This window comes from Leuciscus leuciscus (assembly GCF_965113295.1).
Source record: "Leuciscus leuciscus genome assembly, chromosome: 24".
Classification (NCBI taxonomy): domain Eukaryota; kingdom Metazoa; phylum Chordata; class Actinopteri; order Cypriniformes; family Leuciscidae; genus Leuciscus; species Leuciscus leuciscus.
In genome coordinates this window covers 17,768,573-17,792,306 of record NC_138723.1, presented here as the reverse complement: position 1 = coordinate 17,792,306, position 23,734 = coordinate 17,768,573, and the positions used below count along the sequence as shown (strand labels likewise).

General features: G+C 37.6%; 6 protein-coding genes across 7 annotated transcripts; 3 read left to right on the top strand and 3 right to left on the bottom strand.

Moving 5' to 3' along the window:
* Nucleotides 1-2,483: 2,483 nt before the first annotated feature.
* Nucleotides 2,484-3,460, top strand: uqcc3 (ubiquinol-cytochrome c reductase complex assembly factor 3). Its single transcript, XM_082157440.1, has 2 exons — nt 2,484-2,753; nt 3,208-3,460. Exons 1-2 carry the CDS (start codon nt 2,637-2,639, stop codon nt 3,334-3,336), a joined length of 246 nt encoding a protein of 81 aa, XP_082013566.1. The 5' UTR covers nt 2,484-2,636; the 3' UTR covers nt 3,337-3,460.
* Nucleotides 3,461-4,572: 1,112 nt separating this feature from the next.
* On the bottom strand, nt 4,573-6,649 carry faub (FAU ubiquitin like and ribosomal protein S30 fusion b). Its single transcript, XM_082157439.1, has 5 exons — nt 6,541-6,649; nt 6,347-6,431; nt 6,103-6,247; nt 5,823-5,878; nt 4,573-4,917 (listed from the first exon to the last, which is right to left on the bottom strand). The coding sequence occupies exons 2-5, from the start codon at nt 6,419-6,421 to the stop codon at nt 4,792-4,794; spliced, it is 402 nt and encodes a 133-aa protein (XP_082013565.1). The 5' UTR covers nt 6,422-6,431; nt 6,541-6,649; the 3' UTR covers nt 4,573-4,791.
* Nucleotides 6,650-6,817: 168 nt separating this feature from the next.
* On the top strand, nt 6,818-8,778 carry mrpl49 (mitochondrial ribosomal protein L49). The gene is made up of 4 exons (XM_082157438.1): nt 6,818-6,959; nt 7,168-7,315; nt 7,493-7,617; nt 7,712-8,778. Exons 1-4 carry the CDS (start codon nt 6,858-6,860, stop codon nt 7,856-7,858), a joined length of 522 nt encoding a protein of 173 aa, XP_082013564.1. The 5' UTR covers nt 6,818-6,857; the 3' UTR covers nt 7,859-8,778.
* A 476-nt stretch (nt 8,779-9,254) lies between these two features.
* znhit2 (zinc finger, HIT-type containing 2) lies at nt 9,255-11,230 on the top strand. Its single transcript, XM_082157798.1, has 2 exons — nt 9,255-9,394; nt 9,479-11,230. The coding sequence occupies exon 2, from the start codon at nt 9,527-9,529 to the stop codon at nt 11,123-11,125; it is 1,599 nt and encodes a 532-aa protein (XP_082013924.1). The 5' UTR covers nt 9,255-9,394; nt 9,479-9,526; the 3' UTR covers nt 11,126-11,230.
* Nucleotides 11,231-11,284: 54 nt separating this feature from the next.
* Nucleotides 11,285-15,474, bottom strand: tm7sf2 (transmembrane 7 superfamily member 2). 2 transcript variants are annotated; one of them, XM_082157801.1, is made up of 11 exons: nt 15,209-15,474; nt 14,912-14,978; nt 14,586-14,782; nt 14,449-14,503; nt 13,817-14,011; nt 13,561-13,664; nt 12,916-13,035; nt 12,625-12,793; nt 12,470-12,550; nt 12,184-12,306; nt 11,285-11,662 (listed from the first exon to the last, which is right to left on the bottom strand). In XM_082157801.1, exons 1-11 carry the CDS (start codon nt 15,317-15,319, stop codon nt 11,502-11,504), a joined length of 1,383 nt encoding a protein of 460 aa, XP_082013927.1. In that variant the 5' UTR covers nt 15,320-15,474; the 3' UTR covers nt 11,285-11,501. The 2 variants fall into 2 exon arrangements, with proteins under 2 accessions (XP_082013927.1, XP_082013928.1); XM_082157802.1 differs by having other exon boundaries at nt 15,230-15,474.
* A 51-nt stretch (nt 15,475-15,525) lies between these two features.
* vps51 (VPS51 subunit of GARP complex) lies at nt 15,526-23,546 on the bottom strand. The gene is made up of 11 exons (XM_082157796.1): nt 23,208-23,546; nt 22,861-22,990; nt 21,131-21,277; nt 20,744-20,963; nt 19,027-19,951; nt 17,622-17,837; nt 17,462-17,545; nt 17,229-17,363; nt 17,008-17,129; nt 16,372-16,459; nt 15,526-16,258 (listed from the first exon to the last, which is right to left on the bottom strand). Exons 1-11 carry the CDS (start codon nt 23,382-23,384, stop codon nt 15,998-16,000), a joined length of 2,505 nt encoding a protein of 834 aa, XP_082013922.1. The 5' UTR covers nt 23,385-23,546; the 3' UTR covers nt 15,526-15,997.
* Between the last annotated feature and the right edge of the window lie 188 nt (nt 23,547-23,734).

The following is a 23,734-nucleotide window of genomic DNA, read 5'->3' as shown; positions in this document are numbered from 1 at the left end:
CTGTAGCAATCAGAGAGGAAAGGCAGCCAGGGGGTTGGCGTGAGAGGTGTCATTATAGACTGAGTGATTTGGAGGGGGTGTGGGGGGCGCGAGAAGCAGGAAACGATTAAATATTCAAGCAATAACGCAGCCAGTATAGAAATTACCTCGCTTTCTGCGTCAGAACATCAGAAGTTTAAACCTCTAGCACGGATGGAATTCAGAACAGGAAAGGTGAAGGAATCGCTGTGGTTACAACATGTAGGCTGTCTGAAAGTTCTAAATGCTGGAAGTTTTAGAACAACATTTTTATATATATATAAAATACACACACGCTGCATGGCCAAAAAGTCACTGTTTGGATTTAAATGGGCAAATGCTTGAGAGTCTATGATTGGATCATTATTGTAGTGATAATTATATTTCTAGCATGTTATATGTTTGGCAACAGTTCTTCTAACCATAATTGATGGAATGTGTAGCTTTTTATTTCTTAAACAACATTTAGGAAGACACCATTGCCATATTCCAGGATGACATTGTAGAGATTCATCAGGCTCAAATTGAAAATGAAGAATCATTTTCACACATGAATTGGCTCCTCTGAGTCTATACCTTAAATTCATTGAAAGTCTTTGGGATGTGCTGGAGTATGCTTAACAGAGTGCTTGACTCTTGCATTCTCAATATAAGATCTTGACCAAAAATTGATGCACCTCTTGATGGAAATAACATCACAACATTTATTTCCATCAAGAGGTGCAGCAATTTTTGGTAAAGATTTTGTATTGACAATGCAAGAGTCAAGAACTCTGTAAAGTCTAAACATAATCATGCACATATCAGCAAAAATAGTTTCTGATAGGATTCCTTTAGACTGCTCTGACTATACCGGATGTAATCCATTTCCAGTAAAATGCAGGCTGTTATTGCCGTAGAACCATAATATATGAATATGACATCTTCTTTAAATGGTGTAAGAGGCTTTTAGAATCATCTTGTTTTTTTTCTGCTTTCATTGTTATGGCAGTGATGGATAATAGCAAGTTATCTTAGTTGTGTTGTAGTAGCTGCATCTATGGTGTTTGTGCAGAAACTACGGTTGCCACAGCAATGTTTCGTAACGGATGAACAAAGCTCAACATGTGCTCAAGCAGGGAAAATGTCGCTTAAAGGGACACTAATGTATACCTTCCTTTCTAGCTATCTATTTTGCACCTTGACTCTGATGGACACACATTATCAGCACTTATGTGCTTTCTCTACACCCACACAGCCTGCAGTGCCTGTGCCCCACACACACACACACACACACACACACACACACACACACACACACACACACACACACACACACACACACACACACACACACACACACACACACACACACACACACACACACACACACACACACACACACACACACACACACACACACACACACACACACACACACACACACACACACACACACACACACACACATTTAGACCAGATAGTATGTTAGAGCCATCTGGTGGAAAGTATAATTAACAACTGGTCTGTGTTCTGCTGTTTTTTTATTATTATTTTTTTTACTTATTCAGTCAGTGCAGCTTTGCATTATGCAGAATGCATTAATTTGACCCTTGAAAGATGACTCATATTTTAAAAAGCAATATTTCAAATTGAAGTAATGTTCTGTTTTATAGTCAATGATTAATACCTGACTCATTACCTCATCATACCACATTCCACAAATAGTGTAGTGTTTGTGTCCTATTAGTGAAAATTAGAAAACTATTATCTAACAAACAATTCACCTAGCATGAAAAGTAGATAGCTAAATGTCTGAATCCACTGTCTATAAAATGTTGATTTTGGCCTGTCCTGTGTCAGAGGTCTTGACCTTCTTGACTATATCCAACAGTTAATGTCATTTTCACATAATCTATTAAATTGATATTCAGTTGATTGTTAATTCAGATTTTTTTTTTTTTTATTAGCTGCTTCATTACCAAAACTCTTATGCTGTGTCCCACATTTTGTGTGCAATCCTGTTAGATAATATTCCATTACAAAAAATTTAACAACTCCTATAAATTTGAAACCCAAGAAATAACATTATCTGGATATTATCTTTCCACATGAAAGTTAATAATATAATTCAATGTTTCTACACAAATTGTATTGACAGCATTAATAAAAAATAAATTAATAAAATGTAAAAGTTATAATTATTATATTATATTATATTATATTATATTATATTATATTATATTATATTATATTATATGTTTGTTGTCGATTTGATTTTTATGTTTATTTTGTGTTTATTTAGTTTTACAATGTATGTATATCCCACTTTTGTTAACAGGTTCTAAACAAATTATTGGAGAAAACAAAATTAGACTAGACGGTAAACAGTGATGTGAGAGTTAAAAGACTTAAAAGCACGTGCGCAATAATTATTGACCAATCTGCCAGTAACAGGTTAAAAAAAGTTGTATAATGATGTAGCTACTCCCACAATGCACCGCATCGTGTCAACTGACATTGTTGTATAGCCTACTGACACTGACCTAGCTTTTTCCGCGATCTTGGGAAGCTTGATCATTTATATCAAGAGTATAATTAAAGAGTTTGGTCGTGCTCGCGGAGAGCTCGTGCACACCATGAGCGCCATGAGGACCATGTTGGTCTCGATCGGACTGGTCGGGGTTGTTGGTGTCGGTTACGGAATGTGGGCCATAATTTCACCTGGAGAGGAGAGGAAGAGGGAAATGTTGAAGGTATGGAAACATTGCAGTTTTATAAATGAGAAACAAACCTATAAAAAAAATGCGGGGGTTATGCGACTAGGCAGCTGCCTCATGTAGCCTTGAATTGTTTGTCAACAATCAGTTTCATAAGAATGTGTTCGTGCAGGGATTTACACGATCTCTTATTAACGAATTTAATTTAAGCAGGGTCATGTTTTATTACACTCTGATAATGATATTTACTCTCTGGTCCCTTTTTACGCCTCCGGGTTAATAACACAACAATGAGTAAGCTGCATTAGTAGTTGTTATTCCATTGCATTGGATACTATCACTTAATAGTCATGGATGAATAACTAAACTCCCTTGTTCATGAGAATGTTTACAAAATATATTATGAGGTCTTTAAATTGCATCTGATATTATAGTTCAAATTCCTGATAAGATTTGTAACCTTGATCCCTCTCTCCTTCTATTTTTCCAGAATCTCCCCGAGGCCAACCCCGTCCGAATGGAGGAGAGCAGGAGGAGAAATGCCCTCATGCTCCAGGTGCTGAAAGAGGCTGCAGAGACCAATGAAAACATTGCACGTGGAATTGGGAGCCAGAAATGATGGAATGATTTTTCACATATCAGACTTTAACATGCTACCGGGATTCTGTACGCATGGGAGGAAGAGTATGAAGGCTGTGACTTATTTAAATAAATTCTCTGCAAATGCTACATGTCATAAGCTATGATGTTGATCATTATTTGATGGACATGGCCATGAATGGCACTGGCAGATTTGCTTTGCTTTTGTTTTCCTTCCTGGAGAAATAATATTAAAATAGTTGCTGTTTTGGACCATATGTTCCAAAAACAACTTGAACATATTAAGTTGGCATGACCTGCTATTTGCTGGTTTTATGGCTGGTCCAAACGCCTGGATTATCCAACAGGGTTAGTGTTTTACGAGTAAAATAGTTTATATATATTTATTTAAATTGTAAATAAAACAAAGTGTTTTTTGTGTGTTAAGCATATTTGTACAAATATTTGGCCGTACCCTTTATATTGTACATCTCAATCGTGAACAAGTTAAATTAATATTGTTTTTATTACGCTCTGTTGTCGAATGGTAATCGTGTCTGCGCAATATGTGCACAGCAATGACTTGCACGAGTGCATAACACAGCGCCTCCACTAAATGCTTCCGGTTTTAAGGTCATTGTAACACACGATATTCTTCACAATGCGTCCAAATTCTTGATAGAGTTGGTGCTGGTGGATAATTCTCTGTATCAAGATTAATAATGTTACTAAATGATTTGGAAAGTAGACCGTGTCATTGTTTATAAACAGCAGAGACCAGGACAGAGATTTGACACTTTCTCCTGAACATGTCAAGTCCAACGCCACTACCGGAGAAGTCGAGTCCGGTCACTAAACCGCTCTCTGAGAAGTGCTGGAGCTGTCGAATCCTCTCGGGCGGTGGGCTGCTGGCTTCAGGCGGATATGTGTACATGCAAGCGCAGAAATTCAAACATTTACGTGGACCCACATCTATGGGCACAGTGGCTCAGATCATATTTGCTGCAGGTGAGATCATTAGTGCACTCTCTGTTATGAGTTATGAAATCAGATCTGACTTTGAGACATTCTCTCTCCAGGTTTGGCTTCTTGGGGCGTCGTGTTGATCGCTGATCCAGTGGGAAAGAAAACAAGAGAACAATAGCATTGCACTTGCTGCTCCTATATTGACATGGACTTTTAGAATGATCACCAAAGCCACATTGCATGATGCTGCAAAGTTCAAATTATATTCCAATGTATATTCAAACCGTGCAAATGAAATGAATCAATAATATTGCATTAAATGTTTTTTATTTGCAACTTACAAACCATCTTTCTTTTACTATACTATGCTTGTACAAAACATCATTATAGCATATAAAGTGCACAAATTAGATTTATGAATCAGCTGGCTTTTACATTACAATTTACCTATCAAAAAATCTATTACTGATAAGGCAAAGTAAACTGCCCAGGAATGCAGTGAACACTGATAGTCGTTTTGAAGAGGAAATTAGGAGTTGGCATTTGGGCCTTTCTTTTTGCCAAATGTTGGGACAACATTGACAAAGCGCCGGTTGTACTGAATTCTTCTCTTTGCCCTGCCGGTCTTTTTCTTTTTCTTTTCCTGCTTGTCCACCTGAAAGGATCAATATCAGTGCAATAAGTCAATAAACAAGTAAATGCTCACAATAAGGATTCTCACAATATTACGCAATATGAATATTGTTGAAAATTGCTGCATCACAAATTGCATACTATTCATCCTAATAAATTCTCAAAATTAGAATAAGTGTGTCCAAAATCATAGTATGTTGAAATGAAGCGTGCAGGGTAAGGTTAAGCGAATGAAATGATTGGAGAAATCCTTTATCAAATCTGCAACAACATTGTGAACTTTTAGGGCCATTAACTCTTAAATGCAGCATTATGCAAAAAGAGAAGGAGTTTCTCCACATGAAAGACCCTCGACTCGCATATCAACATGCTACTTCTTTTCTCTCCAGTACAGTAGGAAGACTTGAGTAGAGCAAATTAAATGAACTGAAATGCGTGTATATATGAAGATGTTAAAGGGATAGTTCACCCAAAAAATTTAATTTCTGTCATCATTTACTCCCCCTCAAGTTGTTGATAGATCCCTTTGACTTCCACAGTAGGGAAAATAAATACTATGGAAGTAAATGGGGTTTTTGGTTACTGACAATTAATAATTTTTTTAAATACCGGTATATATTTTTTGTGTGTTCAGCGGAGTAAAATTCATACAGGTTTGGAACAACTTGAGGGTGAGAAAATGATGTCATAAATTTCATTTTTGGGTGAACTATCCCTTTAACTGTGACAATATATGACTGACAGGACAGTTTACGATGACAGGATTCATATTCGCGGTCCATTGAAGACATTATGACATGGTAGTAGTATGTCCCAAAAGATGCCTACTCATCTATTACACACAAAATTTCATACTTTTTCTTCACAGAAAGAGTACATTCTTATAGGGAATAGTTTAAGTAGGGATGCAAATACATGTAGACTTACCTTGGGAGTTTGTCCTCTGACCTTTCCTGCTCTAGCCAGGGAACCGTGGACTTTGCCTTTGGGTGAGGAGATGTTATATTTATGAAAACATGCAAACCAAGATAATGCATCATAAAGAGGCAAATACCAATTACTCATCATAAAGGAATATTTATAATTTCTTTGATCTATTTTGAGCACAAATGAAGTTTAAAATAATGGAATTCAATAGACCTTCCATCTACAACATTACCATGGTAACAGGTAGAGGGTAATAAAGCCATATGGGTTTGATTCTTACCCCCTAACAACCTCGAAGAGACCTCAAGAGTGTTGAACTCCTCAATACCAGACTGACAAACCAGTGTCTCATCCTGAAGGGGAATCCCGCAGTGTGAAATGATCTGATCATCACAGGCCAGACCCTCCAAAGCTTCAATCTGAGCCTGAGAAAACAAGTACAGTTCGTGAAATGCAATTTCCGATTCTTATTCAAGTTTGTCTAAATAAACTACATATAAAATGAGTAATATAAGACAAAGTACCTTGATATGGGCAACAGTCTCTGACCCATTCAGATGAACAGAGTGCAAAGTCTGGGCACGAACAAACAACTGCATGGTGTCAAGTCTTCATACAATAGAGAATTAAAATGTCATTAGCTTGACAGAATTGTTAAAAACGGCACAATAGAATCACCACTATTACTTAAATATTGAAAGTAAAGAAAAGTACTAACATTAATCGATATAGATGATAACGAGCGCCAAACACAACATCAAAAAGTCAGAAGTGTTGTTAACGCGATTCTAGAAAATGCTATGCGCATGCGCATATTATTAAAGCCACTTAAAAGTCCCATGGACAGCATTTTATGCACAATTTTATTATAATGTTGCGTTTTAATTTCCTGGTACAAAGAAGTGAAAATAACATGTTATAAATATAGATTTTAGTCAAGTTAATATTCTAGATTTTTTCTGTTGTCAATAAAGCTTTTCATTCAGACTCATGACGTAAGATGTTGCTGTCCTTCCTGTCTCTCAGAAAAGAGAAATGTCCGCCTCCGTCAGAAGCATGTCTTTGACAGTCTGTCGAGTTGTTTACAGAGCCTTTTATCCAGCAACGCGTTCATTGTGTTCTGGATCTTGCTTAAGAGTTAGTATTACAATCAGTTTTACCTTATAATTTATTATCCTTGTAGTTTAATAATCGGGTGCATTGAATGTCACAATATATGTAAATTTCCATCGGGATGATTTGTTCTTGAAATGTTGCGAGTGGTTTTGTGCAATAACAAGCAATAATTTTGGCTTAAAATTGAAAGCTTTGAATGCTTTAACAAGGCGGTTTTGTTTGATTTTAGACACAAAACAGCCCTTCTGAAGGATCAGTGGGCATCATCGAATCCACAGAAGAGTTCAGGTTTGTGGAGAGACTTATTCCTTCTTCACGCATCCCAACTCCTCCTAGACATGATGGTCCTGCACCGTCAGGATGGATCCCACCACCAGGTAGACGCACTTTTATTGTTACCCTAGATGGGAAAATACATATAATCATACCAGTCACTTAGCTATAACAAGGGGTAGATGTTTTGCATCATATTTCATTTTTAATGAGTTGTTGGAAAAGTATTTTGTGATATTTCCATTGATGGAGTTTTATTTGTTTTTTTATTATGTACACAGATACTCCGCCTTCACTGCCCTACATGATCCGTCGCTCCAGAATGCACAATGTTCCTGTTTACTCTGACATCAAGCATGGGAGTCAGCACAGCACTCTGCTCAGAAAGGTTGAGGGAGACATATGGGTGAGTGCAATGAACAGACGTGTTTAGAAGAGCTATGTGTAATAATATAATGGTCCAAGATTATTTTTATTAACTTCACATCAATCATTTCCAGGCCCTGAACAAGGATGTTAAGGAATTCCTGCTGGGGCTTACGGGCAAAGAGCCTCCAACACAGGTCAATGAAGTAACCGGGACTATTAGAATTAAAGGGCAGTTTGATAAAGAGCTGAAGGACTGGCTTCTGCAGAAGGGATTTTAAATGATGATGTGGTGAACAGTTACTGGAGTCTCAAAAGCCACAGCTAATGAACTGAACTGCAATACAGAAAAGGCTGAGTGATAACTTTGTCAGTTTGTTAACATTTTTCATGTTATCCCTGATGTTTAGGATTAAAACAAATAAATGTAAGGTATTCTCACAAAATCCGATTTGTAATACTTGTGTCTGGAATATCTTTCTAATAAAACATACATATCATTGAATAGCATTATGTACAATAACAATTCAATTTATTTTGGTCCTCATAGACAATTTTTCATGCTAATTTACAAAATATACATTAAAAAGGTGTAGGCTTGTTGATTTATACAAAATAAACAAAAACGGTTATATAAGACATTTCCCAAAATGGGCATACTTAACTAAAAAGGTACATCTTTCAAACATTAATAAAATAATTTATATCCCACATACACAAATTATTCATTTCAAGTTATTTAATTGTTTACCACCTTGTTTAAAAATAAATGAAAATGGATTCACATTCTTAATTCCTGTCACATTTATTCCATGGGTTAACCCCTTTGACACAGATACATGTTTTTTTTTGTTTTTTTTTACATTTAATATATATTTATTTTTTACTGTCTTATTTTTTAAATGCGTAGATTCCCCTTAGTCTTTACTGACTTCCTCTCATTTCAAACCTCTGAATACAATTATAAAGTAAATTATTACACACTTTATACATCTGTGCAGTGAAAAAAATCAACTAATTTCTTTAACCATGTTATTTATTAAATAATATATTTGTTGGTTCACATAGTAAACCTGATTTACAATCCTTATTTCTCTCTTCTGTAACATATTTCGGATTTATGTTGGTTATACATATTTTCGTTCAAATATTAAACATACAAGTATGAATACAGCAATAAAACAATACAAAATAATTGTTTTGAGAGGAAGAGGAATAATCTTCCTCTTTCTTTGAGATCTATAACTTCTTTCCGTTTTTTCAGATCATCCCTACTTTTATATTTTAAAACAACCTGTTTATGTTTTTAAATTTTAAGTTAACCCCAATTTTTTGCGCATTTGTCTATTTAAAAAATATTTTGGTGGGTGGGATTGGTAGGTGTATGTTGGTGAGAGAATCTGTGTATGAATGTGTTGTGTATGAATGAATTTATATGTGTATTTGTAATGTTGTTATTTTTTTGTTTATGATTTGTTTTTTGTATATGTTTATAGGACCCTCTTGAAAATGAGATGTTGCATCTCAAGAGGCTATCCTTCAATAAATTCAATTCAATTCAAAAGAGAAAAAACGACAAAAATCTATCTGGCTTTCTGTCAATCTCATAGACAGGTCAATCTGCACAAATATTGCGCAGCCTTGTCGTTTAGAGCAAAAGGAGGTATGCGTCATCATGTTGCGACGATCAACGTAGTTCTAACGTGACGCGTCAGTATGAAAGCATTTTATAAACACGCGCGGACGAAAAGATCCATTACTTTTTAAGTTTAATTGTGTGTGAGAAAACAAAGTGCGCATACACAGATTTTGATCAGGTAAGATAAATACCAAAATAACTTTATTAGTAGTGCTGTTGATGTGCAATTGGATTTAAAGATGATTTTACGTTTTAATTGCAGATCATAACTATCATACAAATGCATTCTAACTCTGGAAATTAGCTTCTCATGGATCCCGTTGTTAGACGTAAAATCCCTGCGTGTGTTCGTTCATTACTCACTGATATTGCACCAAAGGAGGAAGAACACTTAAGCGACTGGCCAGAAACAGACTCTGACTCAATTACCACCAAAGATGGGATAGCACTTCCCAAAAGAGGGACTTCTGAACCTCTCCTGACACCTGCTAATGGCACAAAGGACGGAACTACTGATGGAAATGCATCTTTAGTCAAGCCATGTGGGCTTTGCTTATCCAAACCGTCCTGTTACACTTGCCCAAGGTGTAACGTCCTGTATTGCGGACTGGCTTGTTACAGGAGTCAGAATCACTCCTCATGCTCAGAGGAGTTTTACAGAGAGTCTGTGCTTCTGGAGCTCAAATCACAAGGTGCCACAGATGAAGAGGGGAAAAGGAAAATGCATGAAATTCTGTCACGGCTCAGACAGAGTGCAGAGAGTGAGGGAGGGATGGAGAATTTATTAAGGAACTTGGGAGAAGATGAAAATAGTGTGACTGAACAAGACGCACATGCTTTGGAGCTGCTTTCTAGGTTAGCAGAGATTCAATCTGGCGGGGATGAAAAAACTCACGAGGCGCAAGAAATACTGGCGAAACTCGGAGATATTGAACACGGGTGTGATGAAGAGGAAGCTGATTTAGCTGAAAAGTTAACCGGGCTGGATATCGACTTTCTTTCAGAGGAAGAACTTTGGTCGTTGTTGTCAGCCCAGGAAAAGGAGAAATTTGAGAGTCTTGTGAAAGAAGGTGGCATCGGTGGGCTGGTTGTCCTGTGGAGCCCCTGGTGGGAACGGCATGAGAAGGACACAAGAGCACTTATAGAGGAACTTCAGTCTGAGAATCAGGAAGAAATGCACGATGTGAATGAGAAAAAAGACGAAAAAATCAAGGAAGTCAGTCGCAGTAAAGTACAATCAGACAAAACACTAAGACGCTCAATCCCTCCAATAAGTGCCAAAATTCCCCCTCTTCACACGCTATCGTCAAAGCCATCTCCTCTAGTGCGGTTCAACCTCATCAATGCTCTTTACGGTTACACCTTCTCCCTGTGTCTCTACAATGGAGACTTCTCAGAGATTCTGCTAGAGTTTTGTCAGGCGGTGCTTGCCATCTCAGAGGGTCTGGGTGGCGGACGGGTCTTCAACTCTGTCCCAGAGGCGCTTGACGCCGGGATAAGGGCAGTATCTGCAGGAGAATACTTTGATTCCGAGGACCCTTTAGCTTCCCTTCGAGCTGTGGAAGCGGTGGCTCATATTCTGACTGGAGAGAGCAGAGAGGACACTGAGGGATACGCGCTGTCCGCTCTGTCCCAGCTGCGCACAGCTTTGAGCGAGGCAAAGGCTTCTGTTCCGAAGGAAGACGAGCGGACGAGGCGGATGTTTTTTCAAGCTGGAAAGAAGTGCCAGTTTTTTCAGTCTTGGGTGAAAGAGAATCCCAGAGCTTTGAGGAATCTGGCAGGATGCGTGTGGACGGACTATGAGAGAAGGGAAGTGGAGAGGACGACATTAGAGAGGGAAAAGAAATGCTTGGAAGAGGGACGGGAAAAAAGTAGAGGTAAAGGTGCGTTGATTGAAGAAATTGAGTGAGATTGTGATTATTACTATATATTAGTAATAATAAGGCAATTGTTTTTTTAAAGCATTTGTGTGTAATGTAATTTAAAGAATTAAAAATTGTGGTTGTTGAGTATCCTTAAATGTCATTTATGCTAGTCCACACTTGATTCAAAAAGCACTGAGCACTGATGATAATAAAATGCTTTTTAATAATATAATACAACATATTTTTCATACTTAAAAAAAACCATTTGAATGAATGGATAGAGGTGTTATGATGCAAAAAAACAAAACAATGTATGCAATATATTTTATCTTGGATCAATGGATATCTGGTTCTCTGCACCGATGATGGCATCCACTTTTGCACCCAATCTTTTGGTCGTTCAGAACACATCAGTCCGCATTAATAAATGAACGGGATTATTCTGTAGGGCACTCGTCTGCAGTAGGTGTCCCAGGCCAGTCCGTACTTGGCTCTGCATTGCTTCTCATCTCTGGCCTCTCGGTGGATGAGCAGAATGGTGAAATATATGACATAGAAGTAAGGCAGGATATGTGACATTCCTAGGGAAAAAAGTGGAATAAACAATTCATTATATTGGAAGTATGATTTGTCTTACATTTCTTACATTTGTCTTACAATTTGTATTTAAAGTGATAGTTCACCAAAAGAAAAAAAAAATACAATTATTATCATTTACTCACATCACATTCCAAACCCGTAAGACAAATTAAGATATTTTGGTAAACATTGTGTTGTGCTCTGTGTATGTGTGATGATCATTGTTTAGATGTAAATAAAAGCCTAAATAAATCTATTCATCATATAGCGATATTATTTCTCGCAAGACTTTAATATAAACCGCTCGATTCAAATATATTTATTTTATGACCTAAGTTTTGATTCTAAGTTTTGGTTACCTGGACTTTCAATCGAGGGACAGAAACCTCTCATGTATCATTAGAAAGTCTTATTGGTTTAGAATGACATGATGGTGAGTAAATTATGACAATTTGTAACTGAAATGATCAGCATGTAACTGAAATGAAGGACATCAGTTATTAATAATTTGCCCATCACTTACCGCAAGGCAGGGACCAGGCCAGAGCCATGAGAAGGTCCCCCAGGTAGTTTGGATGCCTGACAAACCCCCACCACCCTGACACCAGTAGCCGCTTTCCTGTTGCTGTGGCAATAGTTTCCAGGTCTACAAGTGAAAAGGGTGGATGAGAAAATTTATTTATATTCATTTGGAGGCCCTAATTGTCTCTCCAGTAAGAAATTCATCCTGTTTCATGTGTTAGATACTGATAATGTACAATGTGTTTATTGGATACAAACTCAAAGTATGTAGTAATGCGATTACTGACGTTCTACACTTTTATGTGTGGGGTCTCTTCTGAACTGGTTTTTCTGAGAGTTGGACTTCCGGAAAATGAAATAACCCATTCCTGCGAATGATTTAAAAGAGGAAAGTTAGAAACTGTTAAACGCTCAGATTGCTGCAAAACAGGCTGTAGATTACCATTTAGAAGAATAATCCCTGCTGCTCCAAGAGTACTGAGTGACTGTGGGTGCACAACCAGAAACATGGCCTGAAGGCCATATGTGAAGGGAACCCAGGCCAGATCGCCAAACGCCAACATGAACCCAAATCCATCATGCACAATGTCCATAGTAGTAAGCACAGCCTCCTGCAGATACAAGGAAAAGTATAATGTTATGTATGTGGGACTTTGTCTACTATTCCAAACTGTTCCTTCCACCATTATAAATGCATTTCAGAAGTTTTCAGACTAGACTAGTTTTGTCATACTTCATTCCACAATGCATCTGTTACATAGAGGAGCTGGAAGCCGTTGACGAGCAGCATGGCAAGAGATGGAGAGTCCCTCAACTCTACTTCTTTCATTAGCATCCCCAGGTTTATTACCACCTGAAAAACAATGGCACAAAATAAAAAGAGACATAGGTAAAAATACTTTGGTGATAATTTTAAAGTAGCATAACCTGAACCTGCATCTATACTTTCATTCAGCAAGGATGCATTCAATTGATCAAAAGTGACGGTAAAGACAATTTTTATAAAAGATTTATATTTCAAATAAATGCTGTTCTTTTGAATTTTCTATTCATCAAAGATTCCTGATCAAAAATGTATTACAGTTTCCACAAAAATATTAAACAAGCAACACAACTGTGTTCAACATTGATAATAATAAGAAATGTTTCTTGGGCACCAAATCAGCATATTAGAATGATTTCTGAAAGATCATGTGACACTGAAGAGGTGCTGAATGGTGCTGAAAATTCAGCTTTGCCATCAGAGACAAAAATTACATCTTAAAATATATTAAATTAGTAAACAGTTATCTTAAATTGTAATAATATTTCACCATTTTTTTGGTCAAATAAATCTAGCCTTGTTGAGAATAGATTTCAAAAAGATTAAAACTCATACCCAGCCTATTAATCCAGGTCTTAGTTCACAGAAATATTTCAAGTCAAAGTCTCCAATGCGAGGGTTGAGCTCTCGACCCATGAAGAAGTCATACAGAGGATTTCCTTCAAATGACAAAGAAACTGAATTGACAAACAGTAGCAGCATCTGGAATATCTGAAAGGACTCTGCATTGAAGAGGTCAAGTGACTGCATGCATAGTGAAACATTACTTATAGATAATATAAAAAATAGGTATCAGAACTGATTATCTCACCTGTGTTTCCTCCAAGTGATAAAGCATGTTGAGGTGCCCAGAAAGAGCGGATATACAGGTACATAGACAGCAGGTAGGACAGCCCAATGGCACATACAGCCAGAGGCAAAATGAGCTCAAACAGATACCCGAGTGGCATTCCCAGCAAAACACAAACTATCAACAGGGCAGCAGTAATGCTCAAGGCATGGAAACCTAAGAAAAAAATAAAATACTACAGGTCACATTCATATCCACACATATACATATCCACTACATTTCAAAAGTTTGGGGTTAGCCAGTTTTTTGATTTCCATAAATAAAACATTGATGATAATAAGAAAAGTTTCTTCTTCACCAAATCAGCACTAAAATAATGAAGCGTATTATATTAAAATAACATTTATTTTATTTTGAAGCACAGTCCAGATATAGGGAGAAAATCGGAGATTACTGGCAAATGGAATTTGAACTTTACTTTGTATATCATAGGTGGTAAAAAAAGAACAGAAAACCAAGGACAAGGGGTCAAAGGCTATCCTGTTTAATTCATGTCAAAGACATGAAAAGTTCAAAGACAATTACAAATGTAAAGCACCCATTATTAGCATTATTTCTATAACATTTCAGACAGACAGCCAAGCCTATATTACCATTTATGGGATATTTCAGTCTGGATCCATCTCTGAGGACCAATCCTTCAGAAACCTGTAAACAAATAAATTCTGACATTCTTTCCTCAGAAAATAATCCAATGACTTTCAAAGAAATGAATGATACAGTATCTCACCTTCCCAATGGGCAGCAGGTAGAGAAAACTCTGCAGGGTGATCCAACCTACAACCAGAACCGCAGCCAAAGGGTCCCATAAATGTGCTGCGGGGGTCAAAGGAGGGGGCCACTGCAGGACACTGGCTTCTGGAGACCGACACACACTCAGGAGGTAGAGAACAGTCAGAGGCAGGAACACAGGGATGCAGGTGGCACCTGGACAGGTGAGGAGAACAAAATTCTCAAATATTGCACAGAAGCCATATGTAATCACACAGTAGATCCATTATTATTATACATACACAAACATGTGGATATATAGGCCTATAACAAATAATGGCTCACCAAGAGTACCGCCAAATTCCCTTTCAGCTGAATGTAATGCTTTGCGCTTGTTCGGCTTCATTTTTGCCTGTTTGGGACAAAAATGAGAGAAGAGAAGAGAAGAGGAGAGCACTTAGCATGGCTGACAACACATTCAGTATACAAGAATAGTGCGTTATTTAAATTACATTGCGTTTGTTAATATAAGTTGTGTAAAAAACGCATTCGTAATATCATGATTATTCTCAGACTTAAGCGAATCAACCAAACAAAACATTAATATATACATAAAATAAACATAGCGTATTTTTCGCTTACCTCAGCTTTCCACGAACTTACTGTTATATTGTATGGTAGCCGCTCATCATCACAGTTAATGACTGAGAAGGTGACGCCTGCGTAGTTCCGCCCAGAACACGCTGTTTGCATGTACTGTCTCTGACCAATCAGTGCTTACCGCTGCTATCAGAAGAGTGGGGAGAGACAACCAGCGGACCAATCCGAATCAGAGTAAAGCGGAAAAACCCGCCCCTACTGCTTTCCTGACCAATGGGGAGAACGTTTTATCTGGCTTCATATTATTACAGTGCATTAAATAACAGCATTCTCATCCCAAGACAGGGTTAGACGCAAAGTTCTTTTTGTGCATTACGTTTATTAAATACATACTATCCAGTTATGCAGATTGAACAGCCTTCAAAGTTGATGAATACAGCAATCAACAATAAAATAAACATTTCAAACATACTGTTTTGTTTTATAAACAAATCATCTTACCCTTAATATATAGCGGTTTTAGTTAAATAAATGGCTTAATTTACTTTTACAGTTGTGTTCATTTTGTGACACTTAAAAAAAGATCTTCATAATTGACCTTATAGCACCCAATGTTCACACATCCAAAGCTTCAATCAAATGACACCCAAAAAAAGTGCAATCTCAATCCATCTGTTATTGGGTTCAATTGGAGGTCACAGACTTTATATTCAGTGTTCAAGCGACCAGATACAAGAAAACTTAAAATATAAGTATTAATATTGTCCACCCATGGAGTTCAGTTTCACCTATGTGCAAACTAGACTGCAGATTTAAGGAAAAGCACCCACTCTACCCCCTCTCACAGATGACCTCAATGACACTTTGCTCCATTGGAGACGGGTCTAAGCAACGATGGGCGGCACTACCCACAATCTCATCCAACAGGAAGTGCACCAAGTTCTCATCAGACACAAACCGCCACAGGTACATCTGTAAGTAGTGGCAGTCCACCTGGATTTGCTGCAGTCCGTATCTGCCAAACGTACGGAGACGGACACATTCAAGGAATGTCTTCAGACTTATCTTAATGATGCCAGTTAGCACTGAGACCTAGGAAAGAAAACTGATTATACAGACTGAAAACACTCAAATACGGAAATCTGCACTGGTTAGTTAGATAAATTACAGTAACAATTGTTAGCTAATAGTGTTTTGTTTTCTACCTTGTTGAACTCCACTGGGCTAAATATATCGATCCTCTCAGAAAATAGTTTGTGAATGTTACTGAGCAAGTTTGTGTCCATTGGAGCACTGGAACAAAAAACAAAACAAAACAAAACATAAACAATATCCTGTATCAATGTGTGACTAAATATTTCATTATACCTTTACAGAACTCAGGCATGTGATCATCTAAAGACAAAAAAGAAGGGGAAGACATGACCCCCCCCCCATACAACAATAATAATATTCAAAATATAAAATGATATAATTTAAATATTATTCAAACTGTACAAATTAAACAATCATTCCAATAATACTGCAATAATATAATGCAATAATAATCCAAGTATTATTGCAATAATACTGTAAAATAAGAACCATGCATTTAATAATAATAAATAATAATAAGTAAATGTACAATAATAATATTCATGGCTGCCTTCATTTCTTTTTTTAAACGTTAAAACCTAGAGCTTATATTTTACCGGAAAAATGCAGGGAGGCCCTAAAGCTTCTATTTGTTTGACAACAGATTTATAAAAGCTTTTTATTACAAATTTGGGAAGATGGTTGATGCAGTTTGCATTTTCAAATGCACGTCATAACTTAGTAAAATTAGTGCAGTGATTGTGCACCTGGGAGTGTAGCTTGGTGCGTAGCGGATCTGCTGTCTTGAGCTGCTGTACACAGAGAATGTGCGTTTGCTGGAGTCACTGCTGTGCGCTTTCCTTACTCCTTCTTCATAAAGCAGTCCCACCTAGACATATGCAGGAAAGAGAAACATTACAATTGGCTCATGCAAATGATTAAGATTTTTTTTGTAAATGACATTTGGAACAAATGTTCAATGCATCACCTGTACATCAATAGAGGTAGTATCTTCCACCACCCTCTTCATTACAGCTCGAACATTTCTAGGTTCAATGGTGTTCACCCAGTCTCTTGTTTCCACGCTCTTCCTCAGCATTTGACTGATGATTAACCCCTGAACCTGTATCCAAAACAAAACCAGCTCAACAAATGTTGTCCAGCAACAATCCTAGGCCAAAATAAATGACTCAGGACAGCTAAATATTTTCTATGAATTACCTTCACATAGTGGTTCAGTAATTTCTGAGCTGCTTCTCTGGCCTCTGTACAAAGTGCTGTAACAGGAGTGACTGGAGTGTGGTGCTGTTTAGAGAAGAAAGTCAGCATGAGTAGTGCATTTAGAGTTTGTTTTTATCAGAATATAATGGATATGGAATACCTGTACAAGAAACTGTTCATCTGTGAGTGTGAGAATGTAGGATATGGTGGAGGTCTCGTAGTCCAGACAGAGACGAGAGAGCAACAGAAGGAGGGCAGGAGGGGTGGATCCTCCTCTGTCACCTGCACTCTCACAGTACTGCCGAGACGACTGGCAGATAAACTTAATAAAGCTCACCACCAGACCCTCACGCACACCCTGACTGCAAAACTCACCCTGTGAGAAACATACGAGACAGGTATTAGACAAACGACATGGGAACAGTAATACTTTTAAACAAGGGTTACTTCATCCAAAAATGTCATTATTTACACACCCTCGTGTCATTTCAAACCGGTAAGCATTTCGTTCATCTTCGAAACCTGAAATCTGACGGATTTCTGTCCCTCCATAGACAGCTACGCAACTACCATGTTGACGCTTCAAAAAGTTCATAAAGAAATTGTAAAATGAATCCACATAAATAGAGCGGTTTAGTCCAAATTTTCTGAAGAGACACGATCAATTTGTGTGACGAACAGATTGAATTTAGGCTTTTATTCACATTTAAACATTGATTCGCAAACATAAACAGAAGCTCAATAGAGACTGCTTGATGCATGAGAACAAACCTCATTGGTTCTTGCTGAAGCTCAAATGTGCTGTGTAACACACAAGAATGAACCTCATTGATTCTCGCACATCAAGCGAACATGCTTAATCTTACGTTTACCACAACTGATGTGTAAGTTGATGAATGTTTATATGTGAATAAAAGCCTAAATAAAATCTGTTCATCATATAAAGCGTGTCTCATCAGAAAATTTGGACTAAACTGCTCAATTCAAATGGATTAGTTTTACGATCTCTTTATGTACTTTTTGATGCGTCAAAAGTGGTAGTTGCGTAACTGTCAACAGAGGAACGTAAATCTCTCCGATTTTATTAAAAATATCCTAATTTGTCTTCCGAAGATGGATGAAAGTCTTACAGGTTTGGAACGACATGAGGGGGAGTAAATTATGACAGAATAAAAATGTTTGGGTGAACTAACCCTTTAACCCTCTGGTGGTCTTCAGCTATTTTAGTTTGGATTGGAATAGTATAAAACTTGATGACTTTTGTGGAAAAATTGTAGGCAGGATTAATTAAAAGTCACACTATCATTGTGCTCTTTGACAATGTCTATATACTTCTATACAGTCATTTAGTGGTAGTAATACCATTGTATTTTCTCCTGCCAGATGGCACAAATCTACCCTCCATTTATTGAATTTTAAATACCTTTAAATTAAACACAGTATAGTACATTGATTTCCTAAAAAAAAATGTACGCTTCAGTCTGTTTTGACCGCAGAGGATCACAAGTGTGTGAAAGGTCCGATACTAAAATGTAAGTATTACATATATACACTTCATTCTTTACCTTGAAATAAGGCTTGTTGGAGAATGTGATGTCCTTTGCTGTGAAGAGATGCACTGATGCTAATACAGACTTTAACTGATTCAGAATAAAGTTTGATAAGGACATCAGCAGTTCTGGCAGACTGGGCGGGGCATTGTCTTTGCTTGTAGACCCTCCTACGAGAGCCCCACCTCCCGATGCACTGGCCCCACCCACTGATAGACGAGGGGCAGCCAATGCCTGTCTTACATCAGTAAGGCTGTCATGGTAGAAGGTCTGTAAGGCAGACAGGTACTGTTTGATTCTCTCTCTTGCTGCTCGCACCACTATCTCAGTTCCTTGGCTGGGCACTGCTGACCCCGGAAGTAGTTTGGATATGGCCTGTAATCTGCGATGAAAGCGATCCAGAGCTCTCACTAACAGAGAGTTATCTCCCACCCCCTTCTCTTCCTGTATCCTCCGCTCCACTAGAGAGAAATACCTAGCAGCTAGATTGTCGACAAACACATGTAGCTTGCCATTAGCCATCTCTGGGATGTTCTTCGAAGCTAATTCACCTTCTTGGGGACGGTTGATGAACAATTCTTGATAGGAGGCAATAACCAAACAGAGACTGCTGACAAACTCATTACACCCTCGATCTATGAACTCTAGAATGTCTGTTCCGGCCGTAGGGGAGAGGAATGGATTGGACACAGAGGAACTAGGAGATACGGGATTTGATCCAGGACTTGTTTTTTGGGCCGAGCCTCCACCAGTATCAGTAACCGCAGAGTCTTTAAGCTCCGCAGAGTCTTTAAGCTCCGCCTCCAGTCCCTGGAGATCCGCCTCCAACCGAGACTGGGCGTGGCTGAGGAATTTGTCACAGAGCTCCTCCGCTGGCTCGTCCAACTGCAGAAGCAGCTCAACACATTCAGAGAGATCTTTAGCACTCGAACCTCCATCCCTGCAAGCAAATATTACCTTTACATTAATAAAGAACATGACATTAGATTTGAGGGGAGGCATGTACTGTAAAAAAAAAACCACTTCATCCCAGTGTTATAAAGTATTAGTTATATACTATTAATATTTAGAATTAGCTTTTAATTTTATATTTTCAGTTTTTTAATAATAATAACAATTTGTTACATTTATATAGCGCTTTTCTGAGTACTCAAAGCGCTCTACATATGGTTTTGTTTTTATTTTTATTTAAATAGTTATTTTAAAATATATTTCTATTTACATTTTTTAACTGTATTTTTAAGCTTTATTTCTAATTTTCATTATACTAATATTAATATTAGCATTATGAAAATGATGAATATGCTGGTAACACTTTACAATAAGGTCTCATTTGCTAACATTAGTTAACGTATTAACAAACGTTAACTTACAATGAGCCATAAATCTGTTACAATATTTATTAGTATAATAATTAATATTAATGTGTGATATTAATGTATATAAATACTTATTATTAAAACATTTTTAAGTTACATTTATTCATCTAATATTTAGATTTTATTTCAGCTTTACTTCAATTACTGAAAATGATTTATAATAGTTTTATTTAGCAATAACAACACTGCTTCCCCCATTTCATCATGGTCGTTGTATAATGTATGGTAGAAGCATCTCAACTTTGATTTAGGACCAAATTTCTTATGATTCTTGCTAAATTATACTAAATACAGCAACTACATTTTTTTCAAAACTAATACAAATATGCAATGACATCCGAGAGAGCACAGACCTGAATTTCTGCCGCAGCTGTTGAGCGAGCTGCTCCATTATGACATGGCAGTCGTCTTGGATGCCCCTGAAAGAGGGCATATGACTATACTGCTGCAGGACACACCGTGCCCTCCGGTGGGCACTCACTGCCTGGGCATAGGCCTGCAGCTCCAGACACTTATTAAGCCTTGCTGGCAGCTCAAACAGAAACTGCAGCTTACGGAGGAGAGTGTGAACACCTATACAGAAGGTGAACGATTCATGACTTGAGCAGAATTCTTTTAGAGCCTTTAGATCAATTGTATATGAGAGCATCTAATGTGGTTTAAAGACATAATGGTTGTTATACTAGCAATACAAGGCTGTAAAGGGAACCAGTCATGGATCATACATTTATTATTCATACCTGATAGTTTAGTGATCTGTGCATGCTGGCCCTGCAGCGTCCCACTAATGCAGGCACTAAACTCTGTGATAGCGGCCATGTTGGCTGACAAGCAGTCCATTTCATCTTCCATCTTCTTGAAGTCATTCTTCATTTTTCTGATTGTGTCTGTGGAGAGACAAATACACTTTTAACATAATCAGAGGTTTGATTATGGTTATGAATGATACAATGCTGTGATTAATGTCCAAACAAAATCATCAAAAGGAACTAGAAGACCAGCCATGCTGGAGAAATGTCATTAAAGTCAGCATAATAAGAGAAACTAAACAGTCTTTTTTCCCTATTGAGATGTACATCTAAGTGAAATGGCTTCTCGAGCAAGAAAAGATGTAGGGATTTTGTCAATCAGGAACTGACTGGATTGTTAGATACACCTTACAGACTATATACAGGTGAACAGATGCGTTCAGAAAACCCTTATAAAGAAAACGCTTAAATGGATAGTTCACTTTGAAATTAAATTTTGGTATGTTTTAGCTTACCTCAAGGGCATCCAAGATGTAGGTGTCTTTTTTTCCGCAGTAGTTTCAATTTTGATATTTTTAGGTCAAACCGTTCTTGTCTGTCAGTCATATAATGCAGGTCTATGGTCACTATCTCAAAGAGCATGCACAGGGTCCAAATTAAAACAATTCCCCATCGTCCAAATTAAACAATTCCCCATCTGGCCTAAGACACGAAACGAGCGGTTTGTGTGAGAAAACGAACAGTATTTATATCGTTTTTACCTCTTGAACACAGCCACGTCCAAGTGATCTGAGGGCGCGCGCGCATCCTGCTATGTGACGTGTGCGCAGACTGGTGCATAGATATATACACTAGTTGTCGCCTTGGCTACTAAAGTTCATTGGAAAGAAACCGTAGCCAAGGCGACATCTAGTGTATATATCTATACCCGCCCGCGCTCTCAGATCACTTGGACGTGGCTGTGTTCAAGAGGTAAAAACGATATAAATACTGTTCGTTTTCTCACACAAACCGCTCGTTTCGTGTCTTAGGCCATCAATGTGTACTTACGATGGGGGATTGTTTAATTTGGACGATGGGGAATTGTTTTAATTTGGACTCTGTGCATGCTCTTTGAGATAGTGACCATAGACCTGCATTATATGACTGACAGACAAGAACGGTTTGACCTAAAAATATCAAAATTGAAACTACTGCGGAAAAAAAGACACCTACATCTTGGATGCCCTTGAGGTAAGTTAAAACATACCAAAATTTAATTTCAAAGTGAATTATCCCTTTAATGTGCAATTTAGCACACTGCGTTTATTTTATGGGCTCATCTGCTTGCCTGTAGGTGTATATTGAATTTGATATTTTAATACTGCCGTTTTAGTACATATGGGTACATTAAGCATTATTAATGTTAAAGTCGGCATGAAACGCAAGTTTTGATAGTCTTTTCTTCCCTATTGGGACATATATCCAAGTGAAACGGCTTCTCGAACAAGAAAACATATGGGACGGGACTTTTTATGACAGGAGATTGTATATGAATTGTATATGAGATGGCACATGAATTACAAAACAATAAAAATGATTTGCAAAGATAAATAATTTATAAGGCACACTGCAATATTCCATAATAAACAAGAAATGTACATATTGATTTCATGGGGATTTTAACAGTAAATCTGAACAACATTCCATTCCGATATTTATCATTTCATCCATTTGCTAACCTGTGGCTGAGATGAACTTATTGTAGTTTTCATAAACCAGGGTTTGCATGTCACTGTCCAGAGATCTAATCTGCTTCACCATACAGCTTTCATGATCCATCAGCTCAGCCAGAGAACACTCCTGCCTCAACTGAGACAAACAACACATTTCAAAGCCAAACCACAGTACATTTTAACCTTCTATTATAAAATACAGAGCATGTATTGGAGAATAATGTAAATGTGGCATTGGCATACTAAAAAGTGACAGCATACTTCCACGCCACATTGCTGACGGATATGTGCACATCTCTAGATAACAAACAATTGAATAAGCACTCACTATTTATCATTATTCATCACAATACCTTATTTAAATAAATCTCTGGGTCGAAATGCGGTCCGTTGATATCACACGGACCCAGAGACTCGGCTTGTTCTGCGGCTTTTCCTTCCTCATTCAGGCCGTAGTAGAGCTTCAGCATATTGTGAGCCCGTCGACGCTGGGCCGGGTCAGAATCCGGTGGGGTTGTAGCTGAACTCATTTCCACCACAGCTCAAGTATAGCCTAATGTCAGAAGGAGTAGGACTTTAATTCATGAATGAATGACAGATGTCAACAAAACATCTGTTGCAAGAGCTCTGGTTGCTACCTGCCAACTCAGTTTGTGTATATGGAGCTACTGCTCTGGTCCAAAATGGCACCACTGTAGACTATTTCAAAATAGAGGTCCCGGATGCGAATTTTTATATAATAAAAGCAAAAAAATTACTATTTGGCCCATTTTTAATTTGGCCCAAATAATAATGTTCTTAATATTAATTCAATAATAAAAAAAAAGCCTTTTAAAAATATGTTTTAATGTTCATTAAATAGTAATACAAAATGCCTTTT

Excerpts from the sequence above, each read along its gene's own strand:
- uqcc3 (XM_082157440.1), top strand. The coding sequence starts at position 2,637 with ATGAGCGCCATGAGGACCATGTTGGTCTCGATCGGACTGGTCGGGGTT. Across the intron at positions 2,754-3,207 it reads GGAAGAGGGAAATGTTGAAG|AATCTCCCCGAGGCCAACCC; the intron begins GTATGGAAACAT and ends CTATTTTTCCAG.
- znhit2 (XM_082157798.1), top strand. The coding sequence starts at position 9,527 with ATGGATCCCGTTGTTAGACGTAAAATCCCTGCGTGTGTTCGTTCATTA.
- mrpl49 (XM_082157438.1), top strand. The coding sequence starts at position 6,858 with ATGTCCGCCTCCGTCAGAAGCATGTCTTTGACAGTCTGTCGAGTTGTT. Across the intron at positions 6,960-7,167 it reads GTTCTGGATCTTGCTTAAGA|ACACAAAACAGCCCTTCTGA; the intron begins GTTAGTATTACA and ends GTTTGATTTTAG. Across the intron at positions 7,618-7,711 it reads AGGTTGAGGGAGACATATGG|GCCCTGAACAAGGATGTTAA; the intron begins GTGAGTGCAATG and ends AATCATTTCCAG.
- vps51 (XM_082157796.1), bottom strand. The coding sequence starts at position 23,384 with ATGAGTTCAGCTACAACCCCACCGGATTCTGACCCGGCCCAGCGTCGA. Across the intron at positions 17,546-17,621 it reads ATGAACAGTTTCTTGTACAG|CACCACACTCCAGTCACTCC; the intron begins GTATTCCATATC and ends TTCTCTAAACAG. Across the intron at positions 17,130-17,228 it reads CTACCTCTATTGATGTACAG|GTGGGACTGCTTTATGAAGA; the intron begins GTGATGCATTGA and ends GCATATGTCTAG.
- faub (XM_082157439.1), bottom strand. The coding sequence starts at position 6,421 with ATGCAGTTGTTTGTTCGTGCCCAGACTTTGCACTCTGTTCATCTGAAT. Across the intron at positions 6,248-6,346 it reads AGACTGTTGCCCATATCAAG|GCTCAGATTGAAGCTTTGGA; the intron begins GTACTTTGTCTT and ends TTGTTTTCTCAG. Across the intron at positions 5,879-6,102 it reads CTCTTCGAGGTTGTTAGGGG|GCAAAGTCCACGGTTCCCTG; the intron begins GTAAGAATCAAA and ends CCTCACCCAAAG.
- tm7sf2 (XM_082157801.1), bottom strand. The coding sequence starts at position 15,319 with ATGCAAACAGCGTGTTCTGGGCGGAACTACGCAGGCGTCACCTTCTCA. Across the intron at positions 14,783-14,911 it reads GGAATTTGGCGGTACTCTTG|GTGCCACCTGCATCCCTGTG; the intron begins GTGAGCCATTAT and ends TCACCTGTCCAG. Across the intron at positions 12,307-12,469 it reads CACACATAAAAGTGTAGAAC|ACCTGGAAACTATTGCCACA; the intron begins GTCAGTAATCGC and ends TTTCACTTGTAG.